The 19,671-nt window shown below is 40.6% G+C and overlaps 2 protein-coding genes across 5 annotated transcripts; both read right to left on the reverse strand.

The window, feature by feature from the left end:
• Positions 1 to 105: 105 nt before the first annotated feature.
• LOC100703644 (rhodopsin kinase) lies at positions 106 to 5,933 on the reverse strand. The gene is made up of 7 exons (XM_003452947.5): positions 3,761 to 5,933; positions 2,642 to 2,769; positions 2,008 to 2,165; positions 1,836 to 1,919; positions 1,600 to 1,724; positions 1,308 to 1,509; positions 106 to 1,203 (listed from the first exon to the last, which is right to left on the reverse strand). Exons 1-7 carry the CDS (start codon positions 4,457 to 4,459, stop codon positions 914 to 916), a joined length of 1,686 nt encoding a protein of 561 aa, XP_003452995.1. The 5' UTR covers positions 4,460 to 5,933; the 3' UTR covers positions 106 to 913.
• Positions 5,934 to 7,007: 1,074 nt separating this feature from the next.
• On the reverse strand, positions 7,008 to 15,589 carry tfdp1a (transcription factor Dp-1, a). Of its 4 annotated transcripts, none has more exons than XM_013276205.3 (12): positions 15,439 to 15,589; positions 13,375 to 13,459; positions 12,882 to 12,948; positions 12,577 to 12,698; positions 11,538 to 11,659; positions 11,183 to 11,348; positions 10,906 to 11,052; positions 10,764 to 10,832; positions 10,222 to 10,373; positions 9,091 to 9,257; positions 8,266 to 8,344; positions 7,008 to 8,190 (listed from the first exon to the last, which is right to left on the reverse strand). In XM_013276205.3, the coding sequence occupies exons 2-12, from the start codon at positions 13,384 to 13,386 to the stop codon at positions 8,052 to 8,054; spliced, it is 1,242 nt and encodes a 413-aa protein (XP_013131659.1). In that variant the 5' UTR covers positions 13,387 to 13,459; positions 15,439 to 15,589; the 3' UTR covers positions 7,008 to 8,051. The 4 variants fall into 4 exon arrangements, with proteins under 4 accessions (XP_013131659.1, XP_013131660.1, XP_013131661.1 ...); XM_013276206.3 differs by lacking the exon at positions 15,439 to 15,589 and adding an exon at positions 14,264 to 14,394; XM_013276207.3 differs by lacking the exon at positions 15,439 to 15,589 and adding an exon at positions 14,100 to 14,280.
• Positions 15,590 to 19,671: the final 4,082 nt, after the last annotated feature.

Raw genomic sequence — 19,671 nt, forward strand, 5'->3', positions numbered from 1 at the left:
TGTCAAAGGTTATGAAAGATATTCCACGCCGGGTTCTGATCTGTGCTTACATTCCTGGACAGCGCTATAACCACCATTAAGCAGAAATGAAGTTCCTGACTCAAGTTTCAATAAGCTATTTTATTTGCCAGATTTGGGGGTTTTTGTCCCAAATATTTGATATTTCAACTTCAGTCCAACAGTTTTTGAAAATAAATCATTTTACCGTAAACATTCATCCTATACTCATATTTGTCTCACACTATCTAGACTACATATAAACTTATCAAAGTGACTCTGCGCTGGAATAGTCATAAAACCATCGAAAGTCATCGAAACCCATGAAATAAACCCCTTAAGAAAAAGAGTTCCACAGGCACGAGACTTTGCATCTCTGATGTGTTAGCATTTAGTATGTATTAAACACTAATAAAAGAAAAAAGACACCTTCTATTAAATGACATGAACCCTACAGGAGCAGATAGGCAGTTCTTACATGGTCAACATGTGACTGTCACTTAGCACCAAAGATAACACATCACTAAACCCTGGCTCCAAAATTGGATTTTTTTGTTTTAATGCATTTTAAATCTAAAAGCTTTACAATAATTAATCACATATACATATAAAGAGAAGTAAGTGAGCAGGTTAATGGTGAAAGGAGATGAGGGGCAGAAGACTGAAGGGACAATAGATGACAGATGATGTCAACAATTTGGAATTTTTCAACACCTAAATCTATGATCAAGTTCATTTCAGGCTGGAAGTCCGCCTCCAGTCTATTCTCGCTGTTCCCATGTCGACATAATAAAACCTGCAAACTGTTTCAGTGTGCAATCACAAAGTTCAGAACCGACTGGTGTCTCTCATGGTGTCTTCATGCTGCATGCTCTAAAGAAACAAAAGTCTGTGCAGTTCACGCGTGTTAGTGACTCTAAGACATGCAACACGTCGATGACTTTGGCTGCTCTAGTATGGACTCCCTGCGCAGGTCGTTGGGGATGGTGCCTTCGGGGCCCCAAACGTTGAGCTCTCCGTAAATTCCCATCTCGATCATCTCCTCTTGCCAAGGAATGGAGATGTTGCCCGTGGCGAACTCATCGAAAAAGTTCTTGTCAGGATCCTCCACTGTCACCCCCTTCACCGAGGAGAACGCCCCGACGTCATCCAGACTTTTAGCATACACCACTTTGGGGTCAGGGACAAAAGGAGGAGGTAGAATTCCTGAAATAAAGTGACAAATGTTAATTAAGCACCACATTAAATGGTTAGTGGCTTCAAACTTTTTCCTAAACCTAAAAGACCTTGAGCAATTATCGAAAGGTTACCTGCGTTCAGTTTCCTCCAGTTAATGCCGCTGAAAAATGGATGTGCTCTGATTTCATCACAGCATCCATTCTTAAAACCCATCCTCTGATCCACTTCCTTGGCCAGCAGCCCATCACACAAAGACTTTGCGTGCTCGCTGAAGCTGTCAGTGTAGGTCACCACCCGAGTTAGCATACGCTCTTTCATCTCCTCACGTTCCACCTGAGAAGAAGATCAACAGCCTCTAAACCTCTTCTTTCCTCTGCCTGCTTTCTTTGCACATAAAGTAACACCTGCGGTTTAAACTCTCACCTTCTCTCCTCTGTTTCTGAATGGGTTCTTAGCAGCCATGAATTCATACAAAGTCACTCCAAGAGTGAAGTAGTCAACCGAGGAGTCGTACTTTTCTCCCTTTAGCATCTCTGGTGCCATGTAACCTGCAAAAAATAAAAAAATAAAAACAACGACAAGATGAGCTACAATTAAAAATGAAACCTGTGAGATTACTCTTAAACACAGATTTCTCAGTGGGTGCAGATGAGACCCACCTGGAGTCCCAGCATAGCCTTTTGTCATGGTTTTGCCTTCTTTCAGTTCCACAGCAAGACCCAAGTCAGATATACGTACATTCCCTGTTGTGATTAAAATATATATATTATTAGCTCATAATCATATTATTATCCAAAATATTTTCACCGCTGTTTGATTAAAATGTATTACCGTCATTATCGAGCAGCACATTTTCTGGTTTGAGATCTCTGTAGATGATTCTTTTCTGGTGGAGGTGTTCCAAGCCCTGAATGATCTGGGCAATGTAAAAACAGGCTCGAGGCTCATTAAACCCTGGGTTGTTTTCATCCACCAGGTAAATATGGTACCTACAGGGAACAGGCTAATTATTAAAGGCATTCAATATGCACACATTTGCATCTTAAGCATGCCCGTATGCTGCTGTTACGCAGGTTCTACGTGTGCAGACTGCAAGCATTCAAATTTGATCTTCTAGGATTAAAGGATGTTTATTTTAAATAAGAAAAACTCTGTTGTCTTTCTTTGTAAGTAATCTGATCTAAAAAGGCAAATACTTTATATTTTAGCCCAAACTGTGCATAATCTGACTTGTTGCACTCAGTTTGCAGATGAATACTGACACATCTGGCTGACTGTCATTTCCAGCACATTACAGCTGACCTCAACATCTCTGTCATAACCGTTGCTTCACTGGCAAAGGAGATACTTAAAGTTATTGCATACAGATTATAGAAGTTTAGGCTGCAACTAAAGCAACAACATGCTAATAAGGGTTAAGGAGTGTGTGCTACAGCCAGATGTTCGTGTTTCAAAACAAAGTTACTTGAGATCTCCTCCATTCATGATGGTCATGACCAGACAAAGCTCCTCCTTTGTCTGAAAGGCGTACGCCAGCGACACAATGAAGCGACTGTGAACCTTCTCAAGAATACATTTCTCCACCATCGCCCCCTACAGGAAAAAATAGGAAAGACAACTTTGAAAAATGCTCACATGCGATCTCTTAAATTAAGAATAACAATGTGAAACTAAACGGATGTTTCGTTGCTCAGGTTGAACCAAACTGTGACGTTTGTCTCATTGTGTGTGCCATTTGGAGGAGAGGTTCAAGTATGCACTGCAGAGAATGACCTCGGACAAGTCAAGGGCAAAAATGCAACAGCGCCAAGGAGTTCCCTTCAGAAGAGCTTTTCCATAAAGCTCCCAGTAATCACTCTATCCCTGTCTCAGTGTTTAATACTGCAGGCTAAAGCCAAATGAGACAGAGGCAGGGACAAAGATGATTAGCACCATTGCAGCCCTGCTCAGTGGAAAGCACTTGCTCTAAAGGATAAATCCAAACCATCCCACTCATTACACAGTGACAAAAAGGAATAATTACATACAGTCAAAACTAATTCTACTTTTAGGTTGTTAAAAATTTCTCCCTTAGAGCTTCCAATTTCCACATCTCATTACACGGAGAGAAAGCCATTTCATTTTTAAACCATCCAGCTGAAACTGAGATATTATAAATCTGCAAAAGCTCATTAGTATCTGCAGTATGTTTTGTTTGTTTTACCTTGTTTACTAGTAGTTTGCAGTAACTTTTACTTCAGATAATACTGAATAGAATGCACAAATGAATTATGCATGATTATGTCAGTGTGTTGGTGTTAGTCGTGGCAGTTACTCGGGGTGAAGTAGTTAAAACATCCCCAGATAGAAGCTGCATCACGAAAGCCATGCTATTATATAAATGTATGAATAATTATAATCCTTAGAGGAAATACTCTGCCTGATGAGATCTTCTACGTTGTTAATGAATGTTTTCTCTCACAAAGTATTTCAATGCTGTGATTTTACCCACATTTTAAAGGTTTTTTTCCACCGTTGGCGGCAAAAAGCCAAAGGCATGTTCAGTGAAGGAGCATCGTCTCAGAAATGACATTTATTCTCTCACCTCGTAGCCTTTCCTCTTCTTCAGCCTCTTCTTGTTGAGTTTCTTACAGGCGTACAGTTTTCCCGTGGCTTTCATCTGACAGGCAGACACCTCTCCAAACCCACCTTTCCCCAGCACACGGAAATCGAGGAACCAGTCTTCATCCATGGGCTGCATCTCCAGCCATTTCCACTGCAGGAACCTCTTCAGGTACATGCTCTCCAGGAAGAAAGTGTAGGGGGCCTCGCGCAGATAGTCCAAAGTCTTGGCCAGCGCTGCAGAAAACAAATCATCACCTACAGCCTCGAGGGATTCTTTCACCTTCGCTATGATGTCCTCACTGAGGAACGGGCAGAAGTGTTTGGCAGAGGGGTCCATGTAACGCTGAACTAACTTGGAAGATTTCTTCGCCCTTTCAGAGTCCTCTGCCAGGTCATAGTCCTCGATGTCTTTCCACAAGCGACATGCCCCATGATAATCTTTGTTTGCGTCCAAGAATTCCCTAAAGAGACGTTTGCCAATCGGCTGTTCAACACAGACTGAGTCAAAGGATAAATCTAAGGTGTCCCTCAGGCCCTCGCACACAGTGATGTGGGGCAATTTGAGGCGAGAGTGGTACTTTTTATCCCGAGCTGCTGCTGGATTAGAGCCATCGATGCTTCCACGAGCATTGATGTAAGCAGAATTTGCTACCACGGTTGTGAGTCCTCCGATATCCATGTTGAGGGTAAGCGACTGTTAAGCAATGCAAAAAGAAGACATCGCAAAGAGAGAAAAGCGGTGAACGGTAAATGCAGCCAACTAACGTGCAGGAGTGAGGAAGAAAAAAAGGACAGGCTGAAGCAAGACTGAGACAACAGGAGACAGATCACAGAGTGGCAGAGGGAGCATGAGAGACAAACGGGAACTCGAGACTGGTGACTGAACTAGATCCCAGCACACTTTGAGCACTGTACCACCCTCTCTCACACACACACACACACACACACACACACACACCTGAGTCAACACCTTTCAGTAATCCATTAACACCCCAATGCCCCAGACAAAGTGTGCGAGCACATGCTGGAACAGAACAACACAAGCAGCATATATGCAGGATATCACCAGTCAACTGGCAAACCAGTTAGCAGTTCATACAGCCTGTAAGCAGCACTCTGCTTCACATTAAAGCTCCAGTTTGAATGAGGAATAATGTTTGAGATTACCCAAAAGGCCTACAGAATGATGAAATACACTGGGATGTTTTAATAGCCAATAGGGTTTGGCAGCATAGGGAAAAATATTAAAATTTTCAAAATATTGCATTTAAAATGGAAAATATGGGTAAATACTAAATGTAAGGCCAAGAGAACTCTTTGAGATTACTCCATTAGCCACGAGTCCGCACATAAACACTGTCTAAAGCAGGTCCTACATATGAGACTTCTAAGGATCATCCTTATTTAACTTTGAATGGCGATATATCTGTTCGGTCCCACAGGTGGCCATTATGGATGGAAGGAATTCATTTTTTCTTGTTGTCGTTTGTCAAGTTTGGGGTTTTTTTTGTTTTTTTTAACAACGGTGCCAAATTTGAGGCAATTTATGAGATCCTACCCAGACTGTACCTGTCTAATCCTGTCATTTTGTCATAAATCAAGCAAGTAAAGGCAACGCGTTTAAGTATAGCACTTGCATTTGGAAGCTGCTGCTGGAAACGGCAGCTTCCAAGTTCTGTATGCTCAACTGAGCCCTCAATGCAAATTACACAGGCCACTCTTTGACGGCAAAAAACAACACAAAACGCATTAGTGAACTCGGGAACATAAAAATGCTTAGTAAACAGAATAAAAATAGAGAGGGATGATCACAGGATCCTTTCCATGGTAAAGACAAACACCTCCTATCCAAAGGAATGATCCATGTCTACCATAAAGAGCCCATGAAAGAACATACAGACTTGACCAAAACCATCTACAACAAGAACATCAAAGTAGCGCCTAATCTGGCTCACAATCCATTATGAATATGATCATGATAACAGGTTAAAGACCCACTGAGTGACAGCTGTGTGCAAGTAAAATCTAACTAGCACTGTAGGAGAAGTAGTGATTCTTGTGAACTGTGGATGGACAACTGACCCAAACCATACTCAGGAACAGCACTGTTTGGACAGTTATAACAGCAGCCTGTAACTGAATGATGGGGGGGAAGAAAAAAAAAAAAAAAAAAAAAAGGATGGACGAGGCGTGGGACAGCTTATGAATCGAAGCATACTACATAATCCAAACACAATGGAGGCAGTGTAACGTATGGACATGCATGCTTACAGTGGAACTGGTTTCACGACTGTTTATTGATGATGTGACAAAACACAGCAGCAGCAAGATGAATTCTGAATCGTACAGAGCTTTACCGTCTTCAGCCAAACGCAGCAAAGCTTAAAACAGTGAATCAAACCTTAATGCAAGAGCAACCCAGAAGTTTTTGGAAAAAGGTGAAGTGCAAAGTTATGCAATGGTAATGCCAAACCAACCAAACTAGGTAGAAAAACCCACGAACAAACAATCGAAGGTTTGGCAAGACATCAAAAATGGCAAGACTCATTCTTTGTAATATCCATTGTTTTATGATTTCAGTCATTCCTAAATTTATTTTATTGCAAGTTGTCTAATTTCAATGGGGCCTATGTATAAAATTGGTGTAATTTTGCTTAAATTTAATTGGTTAAACTGTAAACTCCCTCCAACCGCATCTGTGTGTCATTTTGTATTTGTTATGGTGGATTCCAGAGCCAAAATTAGATAAACTGTTACTCTTCCAGCATTTCTGGATTAAAAGAACTCAACAGCTCTGAACAAGTCACAGGATCCAGTTTATCAGTGAATTAACAGATGCTGAAAAAAAAAAAGAAGCTTTTTCCCCCAATATTCCAGTATCTGCAGTGTATCCAAAGTTTTTGGCCACATCTAATTAAAAACTGCTGACAGAAAGCAAACTAGCATAATGTAAGAACCACTCACACTGCAGCGGCATAATCATTGCCAGGCATCCAAGCAGTGTATCCCTTGTGGTTCATGTTTGACAAGCAGTCAACTTCTTTAAAAACTGAGCTAGTTTCCTTCCCCAGTTCTTTTAATAGACAGTGTTGAGACAACGAACCAGCTAGACGTTTCTAGCGCCTTCTGCTCATATTACTATTTAAGTAAACTTTGTTTCCAACCTGAAAGACAGTCAGTCGACATCGCCCCACCCCCAGAAAAACTCATGAATTGTGGATACAAACTTATTAAAACAATCTATATTTAATTTGCAAACTTATATTAGATTACAGAAAAAGGTATTTGGAAGAGTCAGTACACGTGTTGCTCAGTTTTAAAAGGGAGATCTTTGAAGGGTGTACATAAAGACCTATACAACCACACATCGTTACATCAATAATTTTTGTAGGTCTATCTTTACCACTGGCCTCTAAAGGAAACTATAAGCTACAATTGTTGTAGGATTCATATATGTAATTAACAAAGAAAGCTTATTTACCTAGGAGCCTGGGTTATGAAAGTCTTTACCTCGCTGCTGCCATTATTTTGTAAACACTACCAAGGCATTAACAGGGCGGTGATGGACAATTCCTCAACTCTGGAATACAAATAAAACTAGCAAACAAGATCAGGAAAGCAGCTGCCTACGGAACAGAAGGAAGCCAGCCCAAAAACAATCGGGAAACCATTTCAAATTGCCCAGAACACAAAAACAAAACAAACAAACCAAAAAAAAAAAGTATGACGAGATGTGATGGAGCCCCATCCTGTGATGCAGTGGCATCTGTGTTAAGCCATTCAGAATCCATGGTGTTGCACTAACAACACATCTCACAGCAGACACTTTGGCCACCTTGGAACATTTTGATCATGTCTGCCATATGCAACTGCAGAAAAAAAATTATTATAACTCAAACGGGTACATTATACATTCTCCAACAGCAGTAGGCCTTATAGAGTTGCTTTTTAGTGGGATGGCTTGTTAAGAAGTGGATTAGACATATAAAGACTTCAGGTGGCAGGGACAAAGACTACAGTTCCCTTGGACGACACCTCCCACTGAGCTGTGGAGCAGGTGATTCAGGAGCAGAAAAAGGTGGGTGCAAACACCTCTGTTCTTTTAATTTTCATCGACACCCCTGAGAAAGCCAGACAGAAATACAGGGAAACAGGGCGGAGGGGAGTTTTTGAAAAAAAAAAAAAAAAAGCACACACGACAGTGGACTAAATTCCCACGGTGAGGGTGGTTTTGAAGACTGTGCTTGTTGGAGTGGCGAGGCGTAGGGAGGTTAGTCTTCATCGTCATTCTCATCGTACTCATCCTCATCGTCGTCATCCCCCATGTAAGACACTGGAGTCTCCACACGAGACCCGCTGTAGTGAGAATCGTTTGAGCTGGATGCCATGGTGCCATCAGTGCAGCCATCACTGCATAAGAGGATGAGGAAATGTTAGAAAAAGCAGTGTGTGGATTATAGCTACGTTACATTTAGCACCTCTTACCTGTTTGCAGGGTAACGGGCTCCATTAGCAGAGGAACCTCCAGTGATGTAGACGTTACTGATGGGACCTTTGGCCATTTCTGGATAAAGAGAAAATGAATGAGAGTGAAGACCCGCTCCGACTATTTACAGACCTGAGTGGGGATAAGAGATATAGAACAAAGGGATTCAGAAAGTACAATCAGATTCTTGCCTACTTTAACTGCAGATGAAGACTAACCCTTTGACCTTGAACCCTTTGAAGCTGTTTCTAAGGGTGTTTTTCTCACCTCTCACTCTCGACCGAGTTGAAGAGTTTGTAAACATGTAGCTTTTTTTCCCCCCACACAGAAAAAAAAAAAGAAAGAAAGAAAATGCAGACCTGGTAGTTAGGTCAGATCATCATATCATAAACCGATCCAATAATATTTTCTTTAAGGTGTCGCGGATAAGTACAACAAAAATAAAACCAGTACCAAAAAAAACCCCAGAAGATTTATTCATAACACACTGGAAAGGATCCAGGGAAACAGAGTTCAAAATAAAAACGATTTCAAAAAAAAAAAAAAAAAAAACAAAACCTGAAAACCATAAATTTTTACACCTGAGCCTCAACTCTCGCAGTACCAGACAACTCACGGGGGTTGGGGACCGCTGCTCCAAAGGGTCTCGGTCCAATTGTTTTGGTCCCCAACCAAGTCTGACTACTGGGTTCACAACTGCACCAAGAATAAAATTTAAACGTACTAAACACTGAAGGTATGAACACACCCTTAGTGTGACTCTGAACCCAGCGTTTTGATTTGCAGTCCCTCTCAAAAATCACATATGGATACTGGGCACTTACCTATAACATAAGGCTCCAGAGCTTTGGGCACCAGGCTACGTGCGATTTTCAGATCCTCTGGAGAACACTTTCCCACCTCCAAGCCGCAGGCCATGCCCATACGTTTTAGCACCTCGATGTCATCGTGGATCTCAAACATGCTGTCGAAGTTAAACAAATACTCGAACCTGAAGAGTGGAAAAATGGGAAAGGTTTAATTATCCAAACAAGTGTTCGTTCTAATTTTAAAGAGGATCATCAAGGACAATCAAGGACAGCATACTGAATAGAATAGAACATGGGTCCCATTTACAACACATTTGGCTAAGAAGAAATTAGCCAAAGGTTCTTCGGTATTTTAGTTAGCCCGTTGAGCACAGCTACTTTAGTTTTCCTTTCAATATAAAGTTCATCTACAAAGCGGGGATTAGTTTAGATCAGGGATGTCGAACTCCAGGCCTCAAGGGCCAGTGTCCTGCAGGTTTTAGATGAGTCCTTGATCCAACACAGCTGATTGAAATGACGAAATTACCTCCTCAGCATGTCTTGAAGTTCCCCAGAGGCCTGGTAATGAACTAATCATTTAATTTAGGTGTCCTGACCCAGGGTGATATATAACACCTGCAGGACACCGGCCCTTGAGGCCTGGAGTTGGACACCCCTGGTTTAGTTGCATGTGGGAAGGCCTCATATTTACTTCTTCAAGTCAGCCACTAATCCTATACACACTGAAATGTTGAGTTAAAAATGAGAAGATTCTAGTTATTGTTATAATGCACATCTTGATACCACACTATAATGCTTTGCACTGACAGAAGGCTTCCAAGCCTCTTTTAGTTTACTTTACAAGAACCAGAACACAATTAACCTGCAATTATAGTTGAGTTTCCTACCTATGCAGTTCCAAGGTATTACATACAATCATGTCACATGGCTAGAAAAAATAAAGCAGCTTATGTGACTGACGGGCTGTTGTCAAGTACATGTTGTTCCGCAACTATTTATTAAAGCCCTAATGGATACAACCCGGAGAAACACTACCAGCGCCTCGATGAAAATGTGTACAACTCCCCGCTTTTTGGATATCCCCCCCCCCGTTGCAAATTATTCCAAGTGCCAGCATTTTAAATAACAGAGCTGATGATCACACACTTGTCGTTGGAGATGCTGCAGTCGATGACAGTTTTCTTGCTGGTGTTGACAATAATGAAAGGAAGGTGGATGATGGAGTTGGGAGGTGGAGGCCGGTTTGCCTGCTGCTCTGTCTGCCTATTCCTCTGAACCAGGTTCTTAAAAGCTATTTGCTGTAAGACAAGATCAAAGACAAGTTAAAACTCAAACAGCCACAAAGAACTAAGAGTGTAGCTCTACAGCACTCCTGGATTTATTTATGCTTTTTTTTTTAAATGCTAATTTTTTTTTACATTGTAGCAATTTTAAGTTGGCATTTTGTATATGCTACTTGCATATATAGAGAGAGAGATTCAACGAGAAGAATTTCTGTTTATTACCGATTCATTATGATCCAGCATCACAAAAAGGGACAAAACACACACACAAGCAATCTAAAGAGACCAATCAGTTCATGGGGTATTTATGAAGTGTCTTCTGCAGCCCTGATTCACAATTACCACTATAAAGGCTATAATTGTAGCCCCCCTTTGATCACACAAGTACCAGCACTCAAATCCAACCTGCAGTATGAGCTCCTGAAGCTGTGATTGTTTCTGCTTAATCCTCTCCAGCCGCCTTTGTCTCTCCACCTACAGTTGAAATAAAAGCGTTTTAACACTGGTAACAAAAGCACGGGTGACTGTCTTCACTGTGCGTTTCTACCTCTAGGTTTTGGCACTCTTGCGCTGAGTTGGTGGGTAGGCCAATCCACTTGATTTCTTTTTTCTCTTTAGAAATAATGTTCATGGCCATGAGCACGTTAAGTGCATCATAAACGCGTCGCCGAATGTTCTTCTGGTCATACACATGCTGAAATGAGAGGGGGGGGGGGAAGGCGCAAATCGAAACATTAATAAAATATAGCTTAGAATTGAAATATCTTCATCAGGAGTAATCAGCCTGCATCACTGAGACAGTATCACACAGCGGCAGTGCTCACTGAGTCATTCGGTGACATGTGGTTGTCTGATGAGCTGAATTCTGCCACCAGTTCATCTGCCACTTCATTGTACGTGGTCACTCCTTTCTTCTGCACTTTCTCGCACACCTTCATGGAAAAATGCCTCAAGCCCTTTCCATTCTTTTCCCCTTTCTTCCCACGTTTTCTGCAAACATAAAAAACAAACGAGCCCACGTCACTATAAACACAAACACACTGATGTGTGGCAATCTGGCATTCGCTTTTTTGTTGTTGCTATGAATAGCTATCAGACTTAAAATGCTTAGCTTAATCGGGACAGAGCTCACCAATAATGTCCCAAGCTTAAAATCTTAGGGGCAATTTGAAGCCTTACCCTGATGACCAAGGAGAGGCATCGGCTGGTTGAGTCTGTGTGAGGAACTGGGAACTGGGTGTGTGTGGACTGTTTACCAAAATGGTGTTTGATACGGTAGGCCTCTGGGGTGTTCCAATCACCTACAAGGAAGACCACAGAAAAGAGAAAGAACACACATTGATATCAGCATTGTTAGTCATGCTTTTGTTACCATCAACAATGAGTTTCTCCTCTAAAACTCAATGTACTCAAATCTTGACATGTAATATTTCTTCTAAAGCATCACACTTAAATGTATTATGTTTAACTACAAGAACCAATTCACACTGAACATAAACTCAAGGTGGGACTCTGTTCACTCTCTTTAGGACGCGCATCTTCTGCTGATTTCTGTCATTTTGAGGACACCTTGCAGAAAGCTATAACTGCCCTCAGTGCAATAAGGAATGATTTAAATACAGTTGGCCTTCCATTAGATAGCTGACAGGTGAAGCAGTAAAGTTAAATGACAGTTATTTCATTTGACTTTTTATGCAAAATATTTGGTTTGTCATGAAAATCGTCATTGGCAATTGTTTGAATATAGCTTTAAGGGAGAAATAAGACACTTTTAGAATTCCAGTCATTTATGATGACTAATAAAAACCTGATGCTGAATTGGACTGATGACAGTTAAAGAGACAGCTTTAAAAAACTGCATCCCTAACAGCAATGTGAGGCATCTTGAAGACGGGTGATCTATTCCTTCAGTAAGGTGATATCTAAGCTGATTTCCGTTATGTATACATTCCTTGTACATAATGGGATGATGGGTGTAATCCTGCTGACTGTAGAGTTGATGAGCTTAGGATCTGCCTCCAGCTACCCTCTCCCCGGTCACCTCACAATGATAATGGAGGGGGCTTATACAACATTCATATAAAGCCGAGTAAAACCCTACAAAAATTCATCTACCTAATATTTAGGGGATCCAAAGCATTCTTTAAATTTGCTGAGGGTTTCTACGCCTTAAGAAAAAAGAAACCACATAATGCTGACATAACAGGACCTCACTTACCATGTGTGGCACATTTTGCATGTGTGCAGCGACGTTCACATTGGATGGCCCAAGGGTTTTGGGTAGTAGCTGTTTGGCCACAGGGGCAGCTGTGGGCTGGACAGTAACCAAGGACAGGACACCTTATAGGAGACATGAGAAGATCATTAATGAGGGAAGCTTTTGAATGAAACACCATTGCCCCCTATTGTCCACCTACCAACAAACAGCCCTGCTGCCTCTTAAACTAGACTGTACATACTGCTTAGAATGCCCTGTATATCACATATGCACAATTTCTGTAGGCAAGTATTCACAAAATATACCTTTACTAGGGCTCAGATTCTGATCGATGAAAACCTTCAGCTCTCCATTGGTTTCAATTAGACCAGCCTGTAAAAGAGAACAACTTAATATACTGCAGAAACCACAGAATTGAAGACGAGTCCAGTTAAACAAACATACAGTAGAAGCTACTTTTGGCTGATGCCTTATTTATGAGGGGTCACCGCAGTGAGTTGTACAAGTTTGATTTGGCAGAGTTTTTATGCTGGATGGATGCCCTTCCTGATTCAGTGGAACTGTGTCACCTTCCAGGACCTAACAGGGGATCTTTTGTAAGGCAAATGTATAAACCACTCCACTATGAAATCACTAAACAAATCCCACAGTCTATTTAAAAAGAAAAAAAAGAAAAAAGAAAACGCTACAAGACTAAGTGCAGCCAGTAAATTTAAGGACCCAAAATTAGCTACAGTCTAGGTGACACAGCCAAAATAGCCTGATGTTTCTCATGAAACCATGTATATATTTACTTACATCTTTAGCCATGATCCCAAAGGACCGAAAAGAGGTATGCTTTGGGTTAAAAAGACTTTTCCTCTGCCAGTCACTATTCAGACCCCTGTAAACAGAAAGAGAACAAACTATTACTTAAATAATGACAAAATTACAGTTTGACCCAAACATCATATTTCCCAATACTGTTTCCCAAGCTAAGCTGTGTTTCACTTTGTTTTGGAGATGAAATTTAAACTTATTTCTGAAGTAAGGCCCATCTGGTCTGCTTGCTAAGAGCACATTGTAGAAAGCTAACTACATCACCAATGTTAGCGTCACTATTTGTTTTATAAGCCAAAATGCGCAGAAATGTACGTTTCTCACACCAATCTCACGTGAACGAGCCACCGAGCAGTACTTTTAAATGTTCTAGATATGCGGGAAACCATATTAAGCCATCCCTTGATGCTCACAACTTTTACTACGCTAAGTGTGCACAAGGCCTACTTCAGGTACCGAGCACGTCCGGAGGAGAGGCACCGTCCAACTTCTGCTACAGGTCACGCAAACAAGCGAACTTTACCACAACAGCGCTAAACTGATAATGTCGCAACAGAGACAGCACTATGTGGCTCCAGGCACTGTGGCTGCATGATACTGTAACAGCGGTCATATTATATGTCGATTAGCACGAACAATCTTTTGTTGGACGCAGCTAGCTGCTAACAGCTAGCGGTAGACCCAGCTTGCTGGTCTTAGCTTACTAGTTAGCTCCTGCACGCTCTGAGACGATTCATGTAGAAATGTTGCGATTATTGGTTCCGTGCTGCAGATCCCAGCTACACTACACCATGGGTTAACACTTAAAATAGTGAACGTGCCTTTCGCACGATGAATGAGCTTAACTGTGGTGACTGTATGCGCTTACGAGTGCACTCTGTCTCCTCGACGGCTGTTGTTGTTGGCATTTGAGAATGGAGGAAGAGGAGGTCTAAATCCCCACTAAACAGGAAACAAACTAAGAAATGTCGAGATACTTTTTAACAATTATATAGTTCATTTGAAGTACGAAATAATGTATTTACTTTGAGTATTTCACTTTTAAGCTTATTTTTTAATACAACAAGCCATGCCAGGATTTGCATAACTTGCTGTGTGTTAGCTGTACAAAGAGTGATCGTTTCCAAGTCAAGCAGACTAAAAAGTAAACAAAGTTTGCCATCGATGCCAGCAAGGTGGATTTAATCCAGACGATAAAAATGTTTTGCCACAGTTAACCACAACTTCTGAAATACCAGTTGCAGGCAGCTGCATATACTCCGTGAGTTTATTGTGTTTTATTGTCAATCGCTGACCTCCTTTTGCCAGTGTAGTAACCAGTATCAACACACATAGCTAACTAATGAATAACACACTTTGTTGTCTGGAAGTTACATTTAAAAACACTCGACTTAGTATTATTATTATTATTTTTCCACGCATTTAATCGCGTAACCTTTCTTATTTGTTCTTAATAAAACACGAAGACCCTTACGAATACTTTCCTGACGCTAAATTAACAGAAAGGTGGCCATTTTGAGGTGTCTAAAACTTAAATATTAGTTTTTATAAGGTTCGTTTCCAAACGAACCGTTGCATACGGATCCAATACAAGTACGTTACTGTAATCAGGTCGATTACAATCATCGTGAACCGCAAAACTAGCTCTGTTCTTCACTTCGTTACAGTCAGCTACATGCCGTAGGTTAGCGACTTGAAAGAGGATGTATTAAATGCAATGCAAAAAGTACTTGTCTTTATTATCAAAATGTTTATTTCAACACTGAGCTAACTCGCGATTGCACTTCAAGAAGTAGGTGCTTCAGCGCTTTGTTAGCTCACTGGCTAGCTAGTGGGTTAGCACAGAAGCTAACCCCCAGCTGTCATCGACAACCCCAGAATTAGCTACAAGTTTACCTCGACGGCTAGCTTTGTATTTATTGGCGGTAAAAAAAAAATTCTATATACTTAACAAACAATAGAAGGTCATACAGATATTTAACGTCGGTTTCTATCATATGCGTCAGCTGAGTGACAAGCTGCAGGTGAGTGAATGCTGCTTACCGGTGCACCTTACAGGTTAACAGATTGCTCGCTAGCCTTTCCTATCGACTTTCCGTTAGCCTTGCTACACCAGCGTCTCTCACAATCTGATCTTGGCGGTGCCTCGCTTTAGTGGAGCTTGATTGGACAGCACGAATGAGACGAAAGCAAAGCGGTCAAAATAGTTCATGCCCACAACCTGGAGCTCTTTGGATTGGTGGATACCAGAGCCCTCGTGATACATGCAGCGCCGTCTGCTGCACAGGAGTGTGCCATAAAAAATGTGTAAATATGACAAGTCTTAAAATACGTAAGGGATCAGAGTATCGAAGATTTAACACAAAGTTAGTTAATCTTCAGGGATGCAAATCTGTCCAGTTAGGAAGCCATGAGTCATTGTGAAACAATTTCACCTGATTTGGTGCAAAAATCAGTAATAGCAAGTGCACTGGAGAGGTCTCAACACTCACTATTGTCACTATTAGTGAGCCATTGTACAAATGCAGGAGATTTTCTTTGCTCCCCCATATGAATTTGAAAACAGTCCAGGCACAAAAGATTACAACATACATTTGTAGTGTGAAGTTGGTTCCAATTCCAAAATATTATATAAATACAAAATACTTCTTGAGAACTATCAAAATAGCATTTTTTTCTCTTGCCAAACTCTCGATAACTAATTTATAACAGCTAAAAATCGTTATAAATCCACTTTTTTTCTTGTTTTGATTTTGTTCATCATCAGCTTACAACATGCAAACATCAACATATATTAAAGAAGAGTAATTACGCACTGCAAACCTATGTGCAGCCCTGTTACTGAAACCTATTTAGGCTGGAAAAACAAGAGGCCAAACAGTGAGTGACTTGACAAAAAGTCAGTGACACGATTGAGCCGCGTGTTAACACCGTGGTTAGATTGAAGGTCAGTCCTCTGTGATATATTTTGTATTTTTTCCAGTCTTTTCTAACTAGACTGTGTCATTCCAGCCAATGCAAACCCTGATATTCATATTACCAAAAGAGAAAGTAATTGGAAAGTTTAATTCCTTTGTTTACATCTCTATATTTATTCTTGACTTTCACAGTCAACTATCAGCTTACATCTTTTTCTGAGAAAACTCTAATATTAGCACTGATTTGCAATCCTGTTACTGTACATATAAAACAAACATTACAAACATGTTAAAAATATATAAGATGTTATTAAACAACATTTCTGTGTAGTCCTGAGTATTTATTTGTCACACATATGTCATAATCTACAAGTAAAAGTAATATATCCGTTCAACCCCGTTATCTTGTGCAGCCCTGTTACTCTTATTTAACCCTGTTACCATACTATTTTTTTAATAAAGTAATCACAAATGTTTTTCTTAGCTCATAAGGGTTTAACCGTTTGCCTTTCTTTGCTTGAATTATCATATGAGTCATGTATTTGTGACTCTTGAATAGCTGGGCAAGGTAGATTTTCTCCATCCATCCATCCATCCATCCATCCATCCATCCATCCATTTTCTTATGTGTATCTGGCACCAGGTTGTGGGGGCAACACCCTAAGCAAAACTCCCTTTCCCTAGTTACCTCTTCCACCTTTTCCGGGGGAACACCAAGGCCTTGGTGTTCTTTGCAGAATTGTTTTAATTCAGCGACGTTGGAGGGTTTCAGAGCATTAATGGCGTGTTTAAGGTCATCCCAAAGCATCTCAATCGGCTTTAAGCCCAGACTTTGACTAGGTCACTCAAAAAACGTTTTTGGATGTTGTTTTTGTTTGTTTCTTTGTTTGTTTGTTTCTTTGTTTGTTTGTTTGTTTGTTTGTTTTGGGGGGGGGCTGATGCATAAACCAATGCTCTGATATTCTTTTTATGAAATCCTGTATTAGTTTTATGCCAGATGTAATGGGACTCAAACATTCCAATAAGTTGAACTTTTGTCTTGTCAGTCGACAGAATATTTTCCAAAAAGTCTTACGGATCATCAAGATGGGTTTTTTGGGGCAAATGTGAGACTAGCCTTTGTGGTCTTTTAGGTCAGCGGTGGTTTTCTCCTTGGAATTTTTCTGTATTAACTTTAGTAATTAGTTCCTCCAAACCATCAGCATGCACTTTAGGCTTCATTCCTACAAGACTGCTCAAAGTCCTATCGTTAAAGCTTAAATATGATCAGTCTATTTCTATTAATGTGCTATGTATCACATGCCTTCAAGCTGGCAGTAATTAAACTATCATATTAAAAGCCATCACTTGACCCAGCGGTCTTAGCAAATTATAGGACAATGTCCAACGTTCTTTTTTATCTCAAAAAGCCTTGAAAGAGTAATTGTAAAACAGCTACCTGATCATCTGCAGAGGAATGGCTATTTGAAGAGTTTCAGTTGAGTTTCAGAGCCCATCACAGCACAGCTTTTATGAAGGCTTCAAATGATCTTCCTATGGCCTCTGACAGTGGACTCATCTCTGTGTTCTCTGTGTGACTCTGGTTTGTTAATGTATATGGGGACTCTTCTTCACACACTAAGGTTAATTATGGAGCTCCACAGGGTTCAGTGCTAGGACCAGTTCTGTTTATATTATACATGCTTTTACGTAGTATCATTAGAAGGCATAGCATACATAGCATCTCCAATATTAGATTAAAATCCTCAGACTGAAAAATTAGTTAATGTATTTATTACTTCTACACTGGACTATTGTAATTCATTACTATCAGGCTGCCATAAAATTCCCTGAAAAGCCTTCAGTTGATCCAGAATGCTGGAAGAGTACTGACAAGGAAGAGATAGAGAAAGCGTATTTCTCACATGCTGGCTTCCCTTCGTTGGCTCCCTGTTAAATCCAGAGTGGAAGTTAAAACCCTTCTCATCACATCAGAGGTCCTTAATAATCAGGCCCTATCAAATCTCAAAGACCTCACAGTACAATATCACACCAATAAAGCACTTTGATCTCAGACTGCTGGTTTACTAGGTTTAAAAGTACAGTTGGAGGCAGAGCCCTCAGCTTTCAGGCCCCTCTTCTGTGGAATCAGCTTCCAGTTTTGAATTCGGGAGACAGACTGCTTTTAAGATTAGGCTTAAAATGTTCCTTTTTGCTGACTAAGAATATAGTTAGGGCCCCGTTTTGTTGCAAATTGGCCTAGACTGCTGGGGCTTCTGATGATGAAGGAGTGTTTCTCCTTCAGTCACATTTTTCACTGTGTTTACACACCACTCTGTATTTAATCATTAGTTATTATTAACCTCTGGCTCTCTTCCACATCATGTCTTTTGTCCTGTCTTCTCCCCTCACCCACAACTGGTCTTAGCAGATGGCTGCCCCTCCCTGAGCCTGGTTCTGCCAGAGGTTTCTTCCTGTTTAAAGGGTGTTTTTCCTTCCCATTGTCACCAAGCACTTGCCCAAAGGGGGTCCTTTGATTGTTGAGGTTTCTCTTTATTATTGTAGGGTCTTTACTTTACAATGTAAAGCACCTTGAGGTGATTGATGTTGTGATATGGTGCTATATAAATTGAATTGAATCCTCCCATAGATGCAGTTTTCCCCCCGTATCTTTCTTACTGTTGAATCATAAACCTTAACTGAGACATGTGAGGCCAGCAGTTCTTTAGAGGTTGTCCTGGGTTATTTTGTAACCTCCTAGATGATTTAATGCGGTCTTGGGGTAAATTTGGTAGGCCGGCGACTTCTGGGAAGGCTCGCCACTGTTCCAGGTTTTCTTCTTTTATGGATAATGGCTCTCACCATGGTTCATTGGAGTCCTAAAGCTCTAGAAATTACCTTGTAACCCCTTCCAGACTGATGGATGTCAATGAATTTGTTTCTTATCTGTTCTGAAGTTTCTTTAAATCGTTGCATGATGTTTTGCTGTTTGAGGTCTTTTACCCTACTTCACTTTGTCAGACAGGTTTTTATTTATGTGATTTCTTGATTCAACAGGTCTGGGATGCGACTTTTATTAAAATATATTTAAAGTTAACTATTCCAAAGTTAGTTATCTTATTCAGTAAACACTGTAAGCATAACCCAATACCTTTCCACAGCACTACAAACAATGTTTTAGATTTTTTCTTGCTAATATAGCCATATTCATTAATGGTTACTATCAAAATAGGTCTTTTTCACAATAACCACTTTGACATCTCATACTACAATAAGCATGTAAGTGTTAAACTCAATTATAACCCTGTTATATTTAGTCTATCAGTCGTTCTAGTGAGCTGGCAAGCACAATAGACCCTTCTAAATGGAGCAGTGCCAT

The sequence above is a fragment of the Oreochromis niloticus genome, linkage group LG16 (genome assembly GCF_001858045.2).
Source record: "Oreochromis niloticus isolate F11D_XX linkage group LG16, O_niloticus_UMD_NMBU, whole genome shotgun sequence".
NCBI lineage: Eukaryota > Metazoa > Chordata > Actinopteri > Cichliformes > Cichlidae > Oreochromis > Oreochromis niloticus.